This window comes from Sceloporus occidentalis, unplaced genomic scaffold, assembly GCF_023333645.1.
Source record: "Sceloporus occidentalis isolate IW3139 unplaced genomic scaffold, rSceOcc1.0.p SCAF_4, whole genome shotgun sequence".
NCBI classification, from domain to species: Eukaryota; Metazoa; Chordata; class Lepidosauria; order Squamata; family Phrynosomatidae; genus Sceloporus; species Sceloporus occidentalis.
This window is the reverse complement of record NW_028316984.1, coordinates 92,314,863-92,327,463: the sequence shown is the minus strand read 5'-3', so window position 1 is coordinate 92,327,463 and position 12,601 is coordinate 92,314,863. Positions and strand designations below refer to the sequence as shown.

The following is a 12,601-nucleotide window of genomic DNA, read 5'->3' as shown; positions in this document are numbered from 1 at the left end:
GAGTGGTAGAGCCCGGAGGGGAGGGGGAGAGGGAAAGAGAGGGGGCGTGGCGTATGCAAAGCGTGGAACGTTGGCGGCGGCATTGTTCGAAAGGCTTGAGAGTTCGGTTCGGAAGGTTCCACAGCGAAGGTATGCAAAGGGAGCCCGCGTGGCGTAGTGGTTAGAGCGCTGGGCTAGGACTCTGGGGAGCCGGGTTCGAATCCCGGTCTCGGTCGTGTTAATCCACTGGCCGGCCTTAAGGGAGCCACACTCTCTCAGCCTCGTCAGAGGAAGGCAAGGGCAACCCTGAATTTTCTCTCTGAAGAAAATGCTCATCTCAAAGCCATAGGGGTGTTTGAGTGCTGGACTCTATGACTCTGGAGACCAGGGTTGGAATCCCTGCTCTGCCATAGAAACCCCAGTGGGCGACCTTGGGGCAAGTCACACTCTCTCAGCCTCCTCAGAGGAAGGCAATGGCAAACCTCCTCTGAACACAAACAGGTTGCAGGGTTTTCTGAGGCTGAGAGTGTGTGACTTGGACAGATTCACCCAGCGGGTTTCCCAGACTGAGTGGGATTTGAGCCCTGGTCTCCAGAGTTGTAGTCCATTGCGCAAACCACCACACTACACTGGCTCCTATGTTAGCGCCTCTTAGTTTTTGAAAAGCAAGAGCTTTGTGGCACCTCAAAAGATCAAGAGATTTGCCACCAAGTTCTTCTGTGTGTTTTCTGTAAGAGAAAAATGAAGCTAACCTGCTAGAATTTGTCATCTTTTGTGAACTGTCGCCAGTGTGGCGTAGTGGTTTGAGTGTTGGACTACAGCTCTGGAGACCAGGGTTTGATTCCCAGCTGAGCCATGAAACCCATGGAGTCACACTCTCTCAGCCTCAAAGGATGGCCATGGCAAACCCCCTCTGAACAAATCTTGCCAAGGAAACCAGATGATAAGTTCGCTTTAGTCAGAAGTGACTTGAAGGCAACACTCGCACACAGGTTAATGTGCAAAGAGTGAGAACCCATGTTGTTGTACAGTGGGCCCTACTGGGCTTTGGTTCTTGGATATCAAAATCCTTGTATGCTCAAATCCCATTAAATACAGTGGCATGGTAAAATGGTGTGTCCCTATGTAAAATGGCAATGAGTACTCTTAAAGAATGCTGCGTGTTTCATAATTTTAGTAATACTCACTTGTTAAAGAGTACACAGACATCCTGGTGGTATAAATTATCATTTTACAACCCAGCCCAAAGTAAACAAAACTACTGAACTTCCATTGAAATCTGAACTCTCCTAAAAGGGTGAGATGTTTTATCAGTATTTTGAACATCTGTCATTAAGCCAGTGCTGGCTTTCTTCACGTCTTTGGTGATTTTATTTGTAATGTGACCTCATCTCGGTTATCGACAACAGTCCTGTGGCACCTTAAGACAAACAAATTTATAATGGAATAAGCTTTTGTGAACTGTAGCCCTCATCATCAGGGGCAGGAAGTATTATTCAGAATTTCAGTTATAGCTACAGCTGGAGAATACAGGTAATTGGACACCTAAATGCTGGAAGAAGTACTGACCACGACAGTTATATTTTTCTACAGTGGCTGTTCACAAAATAGTTCCTGACACAAACATCTTGGCACTAGGTAAGCCCATTAACAAATGTAGGCTAGCATCTTTTGTGGCACCACACAACACAATACTTCCGCATGTGGAAATAAGCTACAGTTGGCCATTCAATAACCTGGAGTAACAGTTAAACAGACATTTTTCCCCACTGTCATTCCATAGCTGATGGAGATCAGGGGAAATTGGAAAAGTTCATGGCTGTGTGTGGATACATCTGAAGAACTAGACCAAGTCTGCAATAGCTTATGCTAAAACATCTTTCACACAGTTAGTATCAAAGGGGCTGCCCAATCCCTTTGCCTACTGATAACTCAGAGTAACACAGTTGTGCTTCTGAATTCCTCTGAAATGAAGATGACATAAATACTTACCTTTGGGTGCTTGGTAAACTAAATTCTAAATTTCTTTGTTGTTGTTAGCCTTCAAGTCATTTCCATCTTACGGCAACCCTATCACAGGGCTTTTGTTGGCAAAAATTGGCCTGAGGAGGTTTCCCTTTGCTTTCCCCTGAGGCTGAGAGAGTGTGACTTGCCCAAAATCACCTAGTGAGTTTCATGGATGAGCTGGGAATCAGACCCTGGTCTCCAGGGTCCTAGTCCAATGCTCAAACCACTATGGCATGCTGGATCGCTTGATTTTTATGTGCTATTTAATCTTTCTGTTTTTATTGTTTCCTTAGGTGTAAAATGATTATTCCTGTGAGATGCTTCACTTGTGGCAAAATAGTTGGAAACAAATGGGAAGCATATCTTGGCCTTCTGCAAGCAGAATATACTGAAGGGTAGGAACCTTTCCTTTCTTACTCTTGCATTTTCATAGTTGTTTTCTTAAGTATCCATTAACATTTTTGCTGCAGGGAAAGCCAAAGGCTCATTCCTGAAAAGGTATGTACTTTTATCCTGCACTCGTTTTTGTTTGTTAATATTAGATTAGAACAATGCTTTATGTGGTGTTTTAGTTTTAATCCTATCTTTTGAGACCAGTGTTAAGTGCAAAACAGCTTAGAAAATTATATAAATTACAAAACTATCAACATAACACCATCCATGAGAAAAGATACAGTTCAAGAAATGTATTGCACACCCACCTCTAAATCACCATGTGATTAAAACAACAGGAGGCAAGAATGTCAGATATCTCTTTGGAATAAAAAGATTGTGTTTTCCATCTAAAAACACATTGCTTGATTAGTCTTTTGAGACATAGATCTACAGTAAGGGTGTAGTTATTGATAAAGTCTCTGTCATCATCACGGCCTTTCTAGAACAATAGTTCCCAACACTGGGTTCCCAGATCATAGAGCTGGAAGAGCTGACAAGGGACATCCACTCCAATCCCTTACCGTGCAGCACTGCTGACAGATGACCATCAAGCCTTATTTTACTTAAATTCCCAGAAGCCCCAGCCAGCATATTCAGGAATTCTGGGAGTTGTAGAATCAGGGGATCCAAGATTGGAAACCAAGATTTGTGAGGTAGTTATAACTGAAACAGTGCCTTGGTTGCCATATTCTACATATAGCTTATTCAGGAGAATCATTTATTTTCCCATATTATTCAACTTGCAGTTCGTAGGATGACAGAGAGATTTTTTTTATCTCAAGCCCCATACAGACAGGCCAAAATAAAGCTGCTTCGGGTCACTTTGGAGGTATCCTGTTTAAATGATGCATGCGCCCTAAGAGGCCGGAAGCCACGCCAAAGCCACACTCTAATCCTAAGGACTTGAGCATGGCTTTGGCACGGCTTCCGGACTCTTAGGACGCATGTATCATTTAAATAGCAAACCTCCAATGTGACCCGATGTAGCTTTATTTTGGCCTGTCTGTATGGGCCCTCAGTCTCACATTGCTGAACTTCAGGTGCCTTTTCACAAATGAGACATACAGACAAAAGTGAAATGTAAATATCAAACAAAGTTAGAGTATTGTAAGAACAGTTAGACTCTAATGTGTATTCCAGTTTCCACATTTTCCCTAGCCTTTGTAGTTGATATGGTAATGTTGTTGGGTGTCTTCAAGTCATTTCTGAATTATGGCAACCCTAAGGCAACCCTAGCATGGAGTTTTCTGGAGTTGAGAGTGTGTGACTTGCCCAAGGTCACCCAGTGGATTTTCATGGCTTTGTTGATTTTTAACTGCAGATACAGAATTGGGGTTTATGAATCTAAATTGAGAGATGAAGCGGTATTTTAGTATTAGTTGCATGAAAAAATGTACCTGGATGCATGCATGTTTTTGACATAAATCTGATACTAGTTTATAGTATGATTATTATTATTATTTTTACATTAACCAAGTGGGCAGACAAATACATATTTGAGTTCTTCCTAGCAGCAAAGCTGACTGCGTTAGCTAACTGCCTTGTGACAATTTTTAGGGTAGATTCATATGTCAGGTATTGTTAAAATCATTTGTAGCAAAAAAAAAAAAAAATGGGGTAGGTAAACTGAATAATCTGCTTGTCTGTGTATGCAGAGCTTCTGCAGCATTTGGAAATACTGCTTCTCACATAGATTGAGTTTCTTCAGACTACTATTTAGAATATTTGAGGAGGAGAAACTATTCAGCAGTACCTTTGGCCTGTTACAGACAGCCAAAATAAAGCTGCTTCGAGTCACTTTGGAGGTATGGTATTTCAATGATGCATGAGTCCTAAGAGTCTGGAAGCTTCACCAAAGCTGCACTCCAGTCCTTAGGACTGGAGCGTGGCTTTGGTGCGGCCTTTGGACTCTTAGGACGCATGTATCATTGAAATACCATGCCTCCAAAGTGACTCAAAGCAGCTTTATTTTGGCTGTCTGTAACAGGCGTTTGTTTCTGCTTAAGAGCCTATGTGAGCTATATATGTACCTCCTGTGAGGTTTTAAAAACGACCTGTTGAAAATCAGTGTTTGAGGATTTTATTTTTAAACCTGTTTCATTGTTAAACCTTTTTTGCCATTTTTGTGGAGATGAATAGTGCAGTGGTATGTGGACTCAGAAGTAAGCTTCTTGGATTTCTATGGAATTTACTCCTATGCAAGTATATATAGGATTACAACCTGTGAAATATATATTTGGAAAATTAATAAAAAATGAGCTGTTCTTACAGCCTTTAACATATATAAAACCATTTGAATGACCTGTGAGGTCATACATACTGTTTGGGAATCGAGTTCTTATGCTAGAGTCCTCTTAGTCAAGAGGCACTATCATACATTCATCATCTCACTATTTCTGTTTTATAATTTTGGCTACTTGATCTATAAGAGGTTCACATCTCAGACTGAATGTTAATTATTTTAGACTCATCATGAACATTGAAACCCACTCTCCCCATGTCTACCATTGTGGAAGAGATCATGAGCAGAATTTTCAGATGTGGAATGTATTCTTTTCTTATGTGTCAAAGTAGACTTTAATCAACTTTGGAAAATCTTGCCTTATTTTAAATGTCATCTGCTCGAACAGGCCAGCAACCCAGCGGTATGAATTCTATCTAATTAATCCCAGCTGAAATCCAGGGGACAGAAACTAATGGAATTCTGACCCAAAAGGTCAGAGCTGAGGCCAGAGAAGCTGCTTGTCTCAGCTAGAGGGTGAATAGCAAGGCCTGATCTTGGAAATGATTGTGTCCTTATGAGAGAATCTCTCCAAAACCATCACCCAACCTAACTGTTATAGATCAGGGGAAATGCAACCCACAGAACTACTTTTGTGGTTCCCAGGGGCCAAAGAATTTTTTAAAAAATCTTTCAAAAATATTTTTGTCCAAGAGTGTCCCCCATGGGATATAAGAGACAGTTTTGACACATTTCCCATCCAAAGGCCCTTTTAGACAGAAAGAATGTCCTTTCCCAACTTCTTATTGAAAAAAAAAAAGAAAATTCTTCAGGCTAAAATGGCCCCCAGCAGTCCAAAGACATGGTGATATTGGCCACCCATGCTCCTCACAGGAGAGAGCCAGCATGGTGTAGTGATCTGAATGTTGGACTGTGATTCTGGAGATCAGGGTTCAAGTCTGTGCTCAAGCATAAAAACTCACTGGATGACTTTGGGCAAGTCACATACTCTCAAATTCAGAGGATGGCAATGGCAAACCCCTTCTGAAGAAACTTGCCAAGAAAACCCTATGAAAACATCTTGGGGTCACTACAAGTCATAAATGACTTGGAGGCACACAACAACAACAAGCTCCTCATAGTGCAAAAAAACTTGAATTTTTTTATGGGGTATAGCCTTCCCATATCCCCTGGGAAGCCAATGCAGCATCCTTTGTTGTTGTTCACAGTCACGTCAACATCAACCTATGGTGATCCTATGAACTATAGACCCCCAAGATCCTGGGTCATCAGCTTCGCAACCTAGATCTTGCAGAGTCATGACTGTAGCTTTCTTGTTTGAATCGATCTACTTGCAGTTCAGTCTCCCTCTTTTCCTGCTACTTTCCACTTTACCAAGCATTAATTGTCATAATTGATCACATCATCACATGATATGTCCAAAATCATTTTAGTCACTTCACTTCTTTATAGTCTTCACTTCTAGTGAGAGTTCAGGCTTGATTTGTTCTAAAGCCTGTTTGTCTTTTAGTTCCTCCATAGGTGCCTTTTTAAGTCTTATTCTTCTTCTGATTTCTTGACTACGGTATCAGTTTTGGTTAATGACTGAGCCAGGGTATAGGAAATCTTGAACTATTTCAGTGTCTTCCATACTTACTTTAAAGTTATGTAACTTTAGTCATTATTTAACATTTAGTCATGTTTTTTTCTTAACGTTCAGCTATAACCCTGCTTTTGCACATTCTTCCTTAACTTTCATCAGTAGTCGTTCCAACTCTATTTTCTGTGAGTAATATGGTGTCATCTGCATATCTTAAACTTATTAATATTCCTTCCCCCAGTTTTTACACCTGCTTCCTCCGAGTCTAATCCTGCTTTCCATGTGATATGTTCTACATATAAATTAAACAGGCTGATAAAATGCAGCCTTGTTTGATACCTCATCAATCAGCTGCCATCTTTTTTCTCCATATTGTGTCCTGACATTGGTCTGTTTCCACAGTATAGGTTAAGTATCAGGACCGTCAGATGTTATGGCACTCCCATTTCTTTTAGAAACTTTATTTTCTCATGATCTACACAGTCAAACATTTTGCAGTAATCTATAAAGTACAGGTTGATTTTCTCCAGAAAGCCTTTGGTACATTCCATTGTTCAGTGTGTTTTCACTATGATCCCTAGTGGCCCTTCTTTTTCTGAACCCAGCTTACACAGCTGCTATTTCTCACTCCACACATTCATGATCTTGTAGATCATGAGCATTGAGAAAATAATGAAATAGTCCAATACTTACTACTATCCCTGACCTCCTTTCAAATCTGTGGGCTATTCTTGTGTTTTCCATATTTGTTGGCAACCCCCTAGTTCCTATCATTGCTCACCCCTACTCTAGAGTGACCAAGAAGCAGACTGCAGGCTGACATAGACATGTAAGAGCAAACTCCAGGAGCAAGCAGTAAATTTAGACCCATCTTAGGGTGGAAGAACAAAATGCATAGATATAGGATGTGGGACACCTGGCTGAATGAAACTACGTGTGAAAGGGATCTAGGAGTCCAAGTAGACCAGAAGTTGAACATGAGTCAACAGTGCGATGCGGCAGCTAAAAAGCCAAATGCGATTTTAGGCTGCATCAATAGAAGTATAGTGTCTAGATCAAGGGAAGTAATAGTGCCATTCTATTCTGCTTTGGTCAGGCCCCACTTGGAATATTGCGTCAAGTTCTGGGCACCACAATTCAAAAAGGATGTGGAGAAACTGAAGCGTGTTCAGATATATAAATATATGTGGCCACAGGAAAGGGAAAAATGAGGCTCAACAGTATTCAATAGGCAACACCCAAATCCCGTGATAGTCTTACATATTACAAAAGTGTGATACGTACTGTGATGGTCTTACTGTGCTGGATCCCCTCTCCAGGCTGGCCCTGCAGTTCCAACGCTAGGCCTCCTGTCACTCCCTTTGCCCCTGCAAGAGCCCTCCATGGATCTGCTACTTGGACCTCAAGGGCATCCTTATATGGACCAGCGGATGTGTTGTGGGTTTGCTATGGTAAGCATGACCAGACTCACTATCAAAAGAATCGTGTAGTAACTGAGAAAAATAAATTTCTAGCATATGCTTTTGTGGACTTCCGTCCACCTCGACAGATGCAAGTGGATTGGAGTTTTGGAAAACTCATGCCAGAAATGTCTTTTGCTTAGTCTGAAAGATGCCACACAGTTCCTCTGTATCTTTTTAAATGCTGAAACAGGCTAACACCGCTGTGTCTTTGAATACTAATAGAAAACTCATTTTCTGAGTCCATTCTTCACATATGACAGCTTCCATGTCCAAAAAAAGCATGAGGGGGCTTGGAGCAACACCAGAGTTTGCAGAAGTACCAAGCCAAAGGAATAAACAAACATTCCCCCCAACCCAAACTCCTAAAGATAGCAGGTGGAGAAAGACCGCACAATTGCATGCTCTGTGGCCACTGTGAACTGAATGGCTTTTGGAAAAGAGGATAAGGTCAGCTGGTAAGGGACAGCGAATGCATTACAAAGAAGCTGTTACCACTTTTGGAGCATGTCCTGTGGTTCTCTGTGAGGATTAAGATAAGCAATTGGGACCATGACAGTATTGCAGTTTTGATATGTTAATGTCCACTTCCTGTAGTGGTACAAGAAACCATTGCTTCTATTGCTTCTTTTGTTGTTGTGTGCTTTCAAGTCATTTCCATCTTATGGTGATCCTAAGGCATGGGGTTTTCTTGGCAAGTTTCTTCAGGGCGGGTTTGTCATTGCTTCCTTTGGGGCTGAGAAAGTGTGACTTGCCCAAAGCTACCCAGTGGGCTTCCCCCCTGGAAAATGAAGTCATGTACTCTGATCCCATTGACTCTTTACCTCACCCTATTGATTGATTGATTGATTGATTGATTGATTGTTTTTAGATTTGTATATTGTATTTAGTGCTCTTGGTTTTATCTGTTTTATGATGTGTTTTGTAATTGGTTTTAAACTCTATGTAAACCGCTTTGATCTTTTGGAAAAGCAGTATATAAATAAAATATTATTTATTATTATTATTATTATTATTCAAAGGAGGGTGACTATAATGATGAAGGGTCTTGAAACCATACCCTATGAGGAAAGACTCAAGGAGCTGGGGATGTTTAGTCTGGAGAAGAGAAGGTTAAGAGGTGATATGATAGCCCTGTTTAAATACTTGAAGGGATGTCATATTGAGGAGGGAGCAAGCTTGTTTTCTGCTGCTCCAGAAAACAGGACCCGGAACAATGGATGCAAACAGCAGGAAAAGAGATTCCACCTCAACATTAGGAGGAACTTCCTGACAGTAAGGGCTGTTCAACAGTGGAACAAACTCCCTTGGAGTGTAGTGGAGTCTCTTTCCTTGGAGGTCTTTAAGCAGAGGCTGGATGGTCATCTGTCGGGGATGCTTTGACTGAGAGTTCCTATATGGCAGGGGTTGGACTGGATGGCCCTTGTGGTGTCTTCCAATTCTGTGATTCTATATTTTGTCATTTTAGTTATCAACTACTTTCTTTTCTTTGCTTTACTTCTAGATTCCTGATAAGTTATGTTCTTTCCTGCTATTGTGCATATTTAGTGCTAATTCATCCTGACCTTTTGAATTTGGTATTTGTTCCCATTGTTCTACAGCAACTACCCTGAATTAAAATGTCTTATGATTTTCTTGTATTAAAGAACCAAGATCTTTATTCTGTGTTTCTGCTGTTTGTTCTGGATACTCATGCATCCTTCCAATTCTCTTTTTAGCCTTAGTTTCTGCAATTCTGTTCTTGATTTGTATATCAGTTGCATATTCTTGTTTCATTTGCAGATTCCTTTGGTCTCTTCTCTATTTTTAGACTGCAAGCTGCTTTGGGTCAGAGATGTGTTTGTTTTATCCTCTTTTTATGTTATAAAATGAGATTATATCTATTTATTTGAAGTACTGAGTCTTGAAAGAGGCTGTAAAGTAGGCATGAAACAGAATCAGGGTTTTCAAGGATTTGGGAGGCCATCTACTCCAACCCTCTGTTATGCAGGATCTGTAGTGTAGGGTTCACTTACAGCAAGGGCAAAGAACCTCTTTTAGCCCAAGGTCCAAATTCAGTTTCAGAAAAATTCTTGGAGACAGTATTCCAGTGATGGTGGGACTGAAGGCAAAAGGGTAGATCCAACAATATACTTTAACTTAAAGCTCTTAACTGCTAGAAATCAAATCTTAGGAGAGAGTTAAGTCTAAAAATGTATGCCCAAAAACTGACCTGAGAATTCCAGGTCAACTTCTTTATGAGTCAGTATGGTGATGTCATAGCAGCTCTTTCAGATTTCCCCATGCAGTCGGGAGAGAGTTTCTTTTTCTCTTGAGCCAAGCAGAATGAGTCCTTGGTGGCTGATAGATGTTAAACAACAAGCAGAGTCCTTCTCCCACTGGCGAAGGCACTGGCTGCTGCTGTCTGGGGAGTCAAGGGTGAAACCAAAGTTGAAACACTGAAGCAAAAAGCCTCAATTAGAATCCCTCTTGCTATACGCGCACACGCACACACACTGAAGGAGCCTCCCTCGACTTATCCACCGGTCATGGCATTACATCACAACCCTAACTTTGGGGTAGTAGCCCTAGGTTTGGCCCTGTACAGACGGGTGGAAAGCGCTGTCCTTGGGCCAAAATTAGGGTTTGGGAGCACACAGCAACCACACACTTCCGAACCCTAATATGGAATCTCGAACCCTAATATGGAATACTTGCACCATCATGGTGGCCTCCTGTCCACACGGGGGCCACCATGATGATGCAAGCGCCACGTAGCGTCTAGGCATCACTGGCAGGAAGTGGCATCATGGCAGCGCCCTTTCCTGTTTGCGGCGCCGCAAAAAAGAAGCTGCTCTAGGCAGCTTCTTTTTTGGCAGCATGTCAGTGCTGCAGCGTGAGGCTGTTGCAGCACTGACTCAGGGCAAAGATTGGCGGCGCGGAGCTGCCCATCAGTTGAGCCCCTTTGCCATACTGAGCGCATTAGGTCAGAATCACTGCATCATTAGATTGATTCATATATTAGCCACATTAAAGAAACACCATATAAACAGAACATAGCTCCTCCCTATGCCAGGCTTCAGAAGGAAGATGGCATCTTTCTTTTCCCATAGGGAAAGCCACTGCTTTAGAGTGCTTTGTAATCTTGTTGTATTTTAAGACTTTACCACTGTCACTATCACACCAGCATGTGTGTACTTTTGGGTACCACTTCATCCCCTGAGTATTTTCAGCCTCATATCCTTTTTCTTAAGGCTTATGCTTTTCTCATGAGAGCTCTCCAGAGAAAATAACTTTATTCATTTGGTTCTCAGGACATAACCTGGGGGTGGGGGAGGTGGAGGGGAAATCATAGGCACCTTCCACTGAAGGTCCATATAGAGCCCTCTTCCCCTAGCATCAATTCTATGTTTCTTCTTTCTACTTCATGAACAAGACCTTGCATTTTGTCCTTGTCCATGGATAAGGTCTGGTTTTAGTGTGCTGCTGTCCTTTTTTTAAAAAAAAAAACCTCTCCTGTTTCTGTTTGTTTTTAGTGATGCTTTGGATGCTCTGGGCCTGAAGAGATACTGCTGCCGGCGAATGCTGCTTGCCCATGTTGATCTGATTGAGAAGCTCCTGAATTATGCTCCTCTGGAGAAATAAATGGCAGGAGAAATGTGTGATAATAAACTTGTACACATGTTCCCAGACTCACACATGGACCAGAGTGCTGTTAGAAATCCTAAAGCCAACCTTCTGGGGTTACAAATGCAGATTGTGTTCAGTGAAGGATTTTACTTTCTGGGCACACTGCTGCCCCAGCCACTAACCTCTTCAAATGAAATTGCTGAAAGCTGAAATCCATTTACACACAGTTGGGGACTGTAGTTTTAATTAAAAGAGGGATGGAAGTTCATCAGAATCCCATGGATTTTGAAACTGGTGAATTTTTTAAAAATTGTACTTTTAGTTACTGGCAGCTGTTTTAATCATACGTTTAAATATAGTCTGCTTATGATGTAATGATTGTCTTCCCCTCCCCCTTCTTTCTTTCCTTGTGTTGCTCCTGCTACTCAACATCTCATACAAAAAACTGGAGAAAGCTAATTGCATACTAACCTCTGAATTTCAGATTGTTCACTTTTGGCATCTGATAGTATTAAGGGGTGAGGGTGGAGGGCTGGGAATCACCTTTGCAATATTGTTCCACACTGTTGCATGATATGACATTATCTTAAATACTGGAGATTTCAGCTGAGTGTCAAGTGCCATGGGTTGTGATGTGAAAAACTAATAATAAAAATGGAAGATGGATTTTGCTTGCTAAGAAAAATATCTGTGGGTTTTAAAAATGGGGGAAAGGGCATTATCAATCACACTGAATCTCTCATGCTCACATGGAAGAAACATCCTCAAAGCTAGCAGTGTATATTGCCAATACAATCTTCTTCCATTTCTCTCAAATGTCATATTGCAAAACTGGCAGTCCATTTGCCTGAGTTGTGGTATAAACTCCAAAAGCAGAGAGCAGCTTTAGAAATTCAGAGCAGTTGAGAGAACTGCCTTCTTGTCTCTGCACTTTCTAGGAATCCTTATGTCCATCAAGAGATGAGTTCCTTAAATGCTTTGTTCTTGTGCCATATCACTCAGAACCATGTGGTGAATAAGAGACAAAAATAAGTTCATGCTTTCAAGTAATATCTTCCTATGTCAATTGTTTGCTGTCGTTTAAATCTCCACACAAACTCAAAAATCTTGCATCTAATAAAAGGTATTATCTATTTGGTATGCTCCACTGCTAGTATTGGGTTCAGTTGATTTTCATCTGGGTCAAGTTGGAAAATAAATCTTTAAATGAAATGGAAGCATCTGGGCTTTGAGCAGTGTCTGAATAAGAGACTTGGGGATGCCCTATATGTCACCTTATTCTATCTTGTG

General features: G+C 41.4%; 1 protein-coding gene across 4 annotated transcripts; it reads left to right on the top strand.

Moving 5' to 3' along the window:
• The first annotated feature begins 54 nt into the window (after positions 1–54).
• Positions 55–11,996, top strand: LOC149314348 (DNA-directed RNA polymerases I, II, and III subunit RPABC5). 4 transcript variants are annotated; one of them, XM_089523434.1, is made up of 3 exons: positions 55–129; positions 2,280–2,381; positions 11,218–11,996. In XM_089523434.1, the coding sequence occupies exons 2-3, from the start codon at positions 2,287–2,289 to the stop codon at positions 11,324–11,326; spliced, it is 204 nt and encodes a 67-aa protein (XP_089379560.1). In that variant the 5' UTR covers positions 55–129; positions 2,280–2,286; the 3' UTR covers positions 11,327–11,996. The 4 variants fall into 4 exon arrangements, with proteins under 4 accessions (XP_089379560.1, XP_089379563.1, XP_089379564.1 ...); XM_089523437.1 differs by lacking the exon at positions 55–129 and adding an exon at positions 197–273; XM_089523438.1 differs by lacking the exon at positions 55–129 and adding an exon at positions 1,464–1,617.
• Positions 11,997–12,601: the final 605 nt, after the last annotated feature.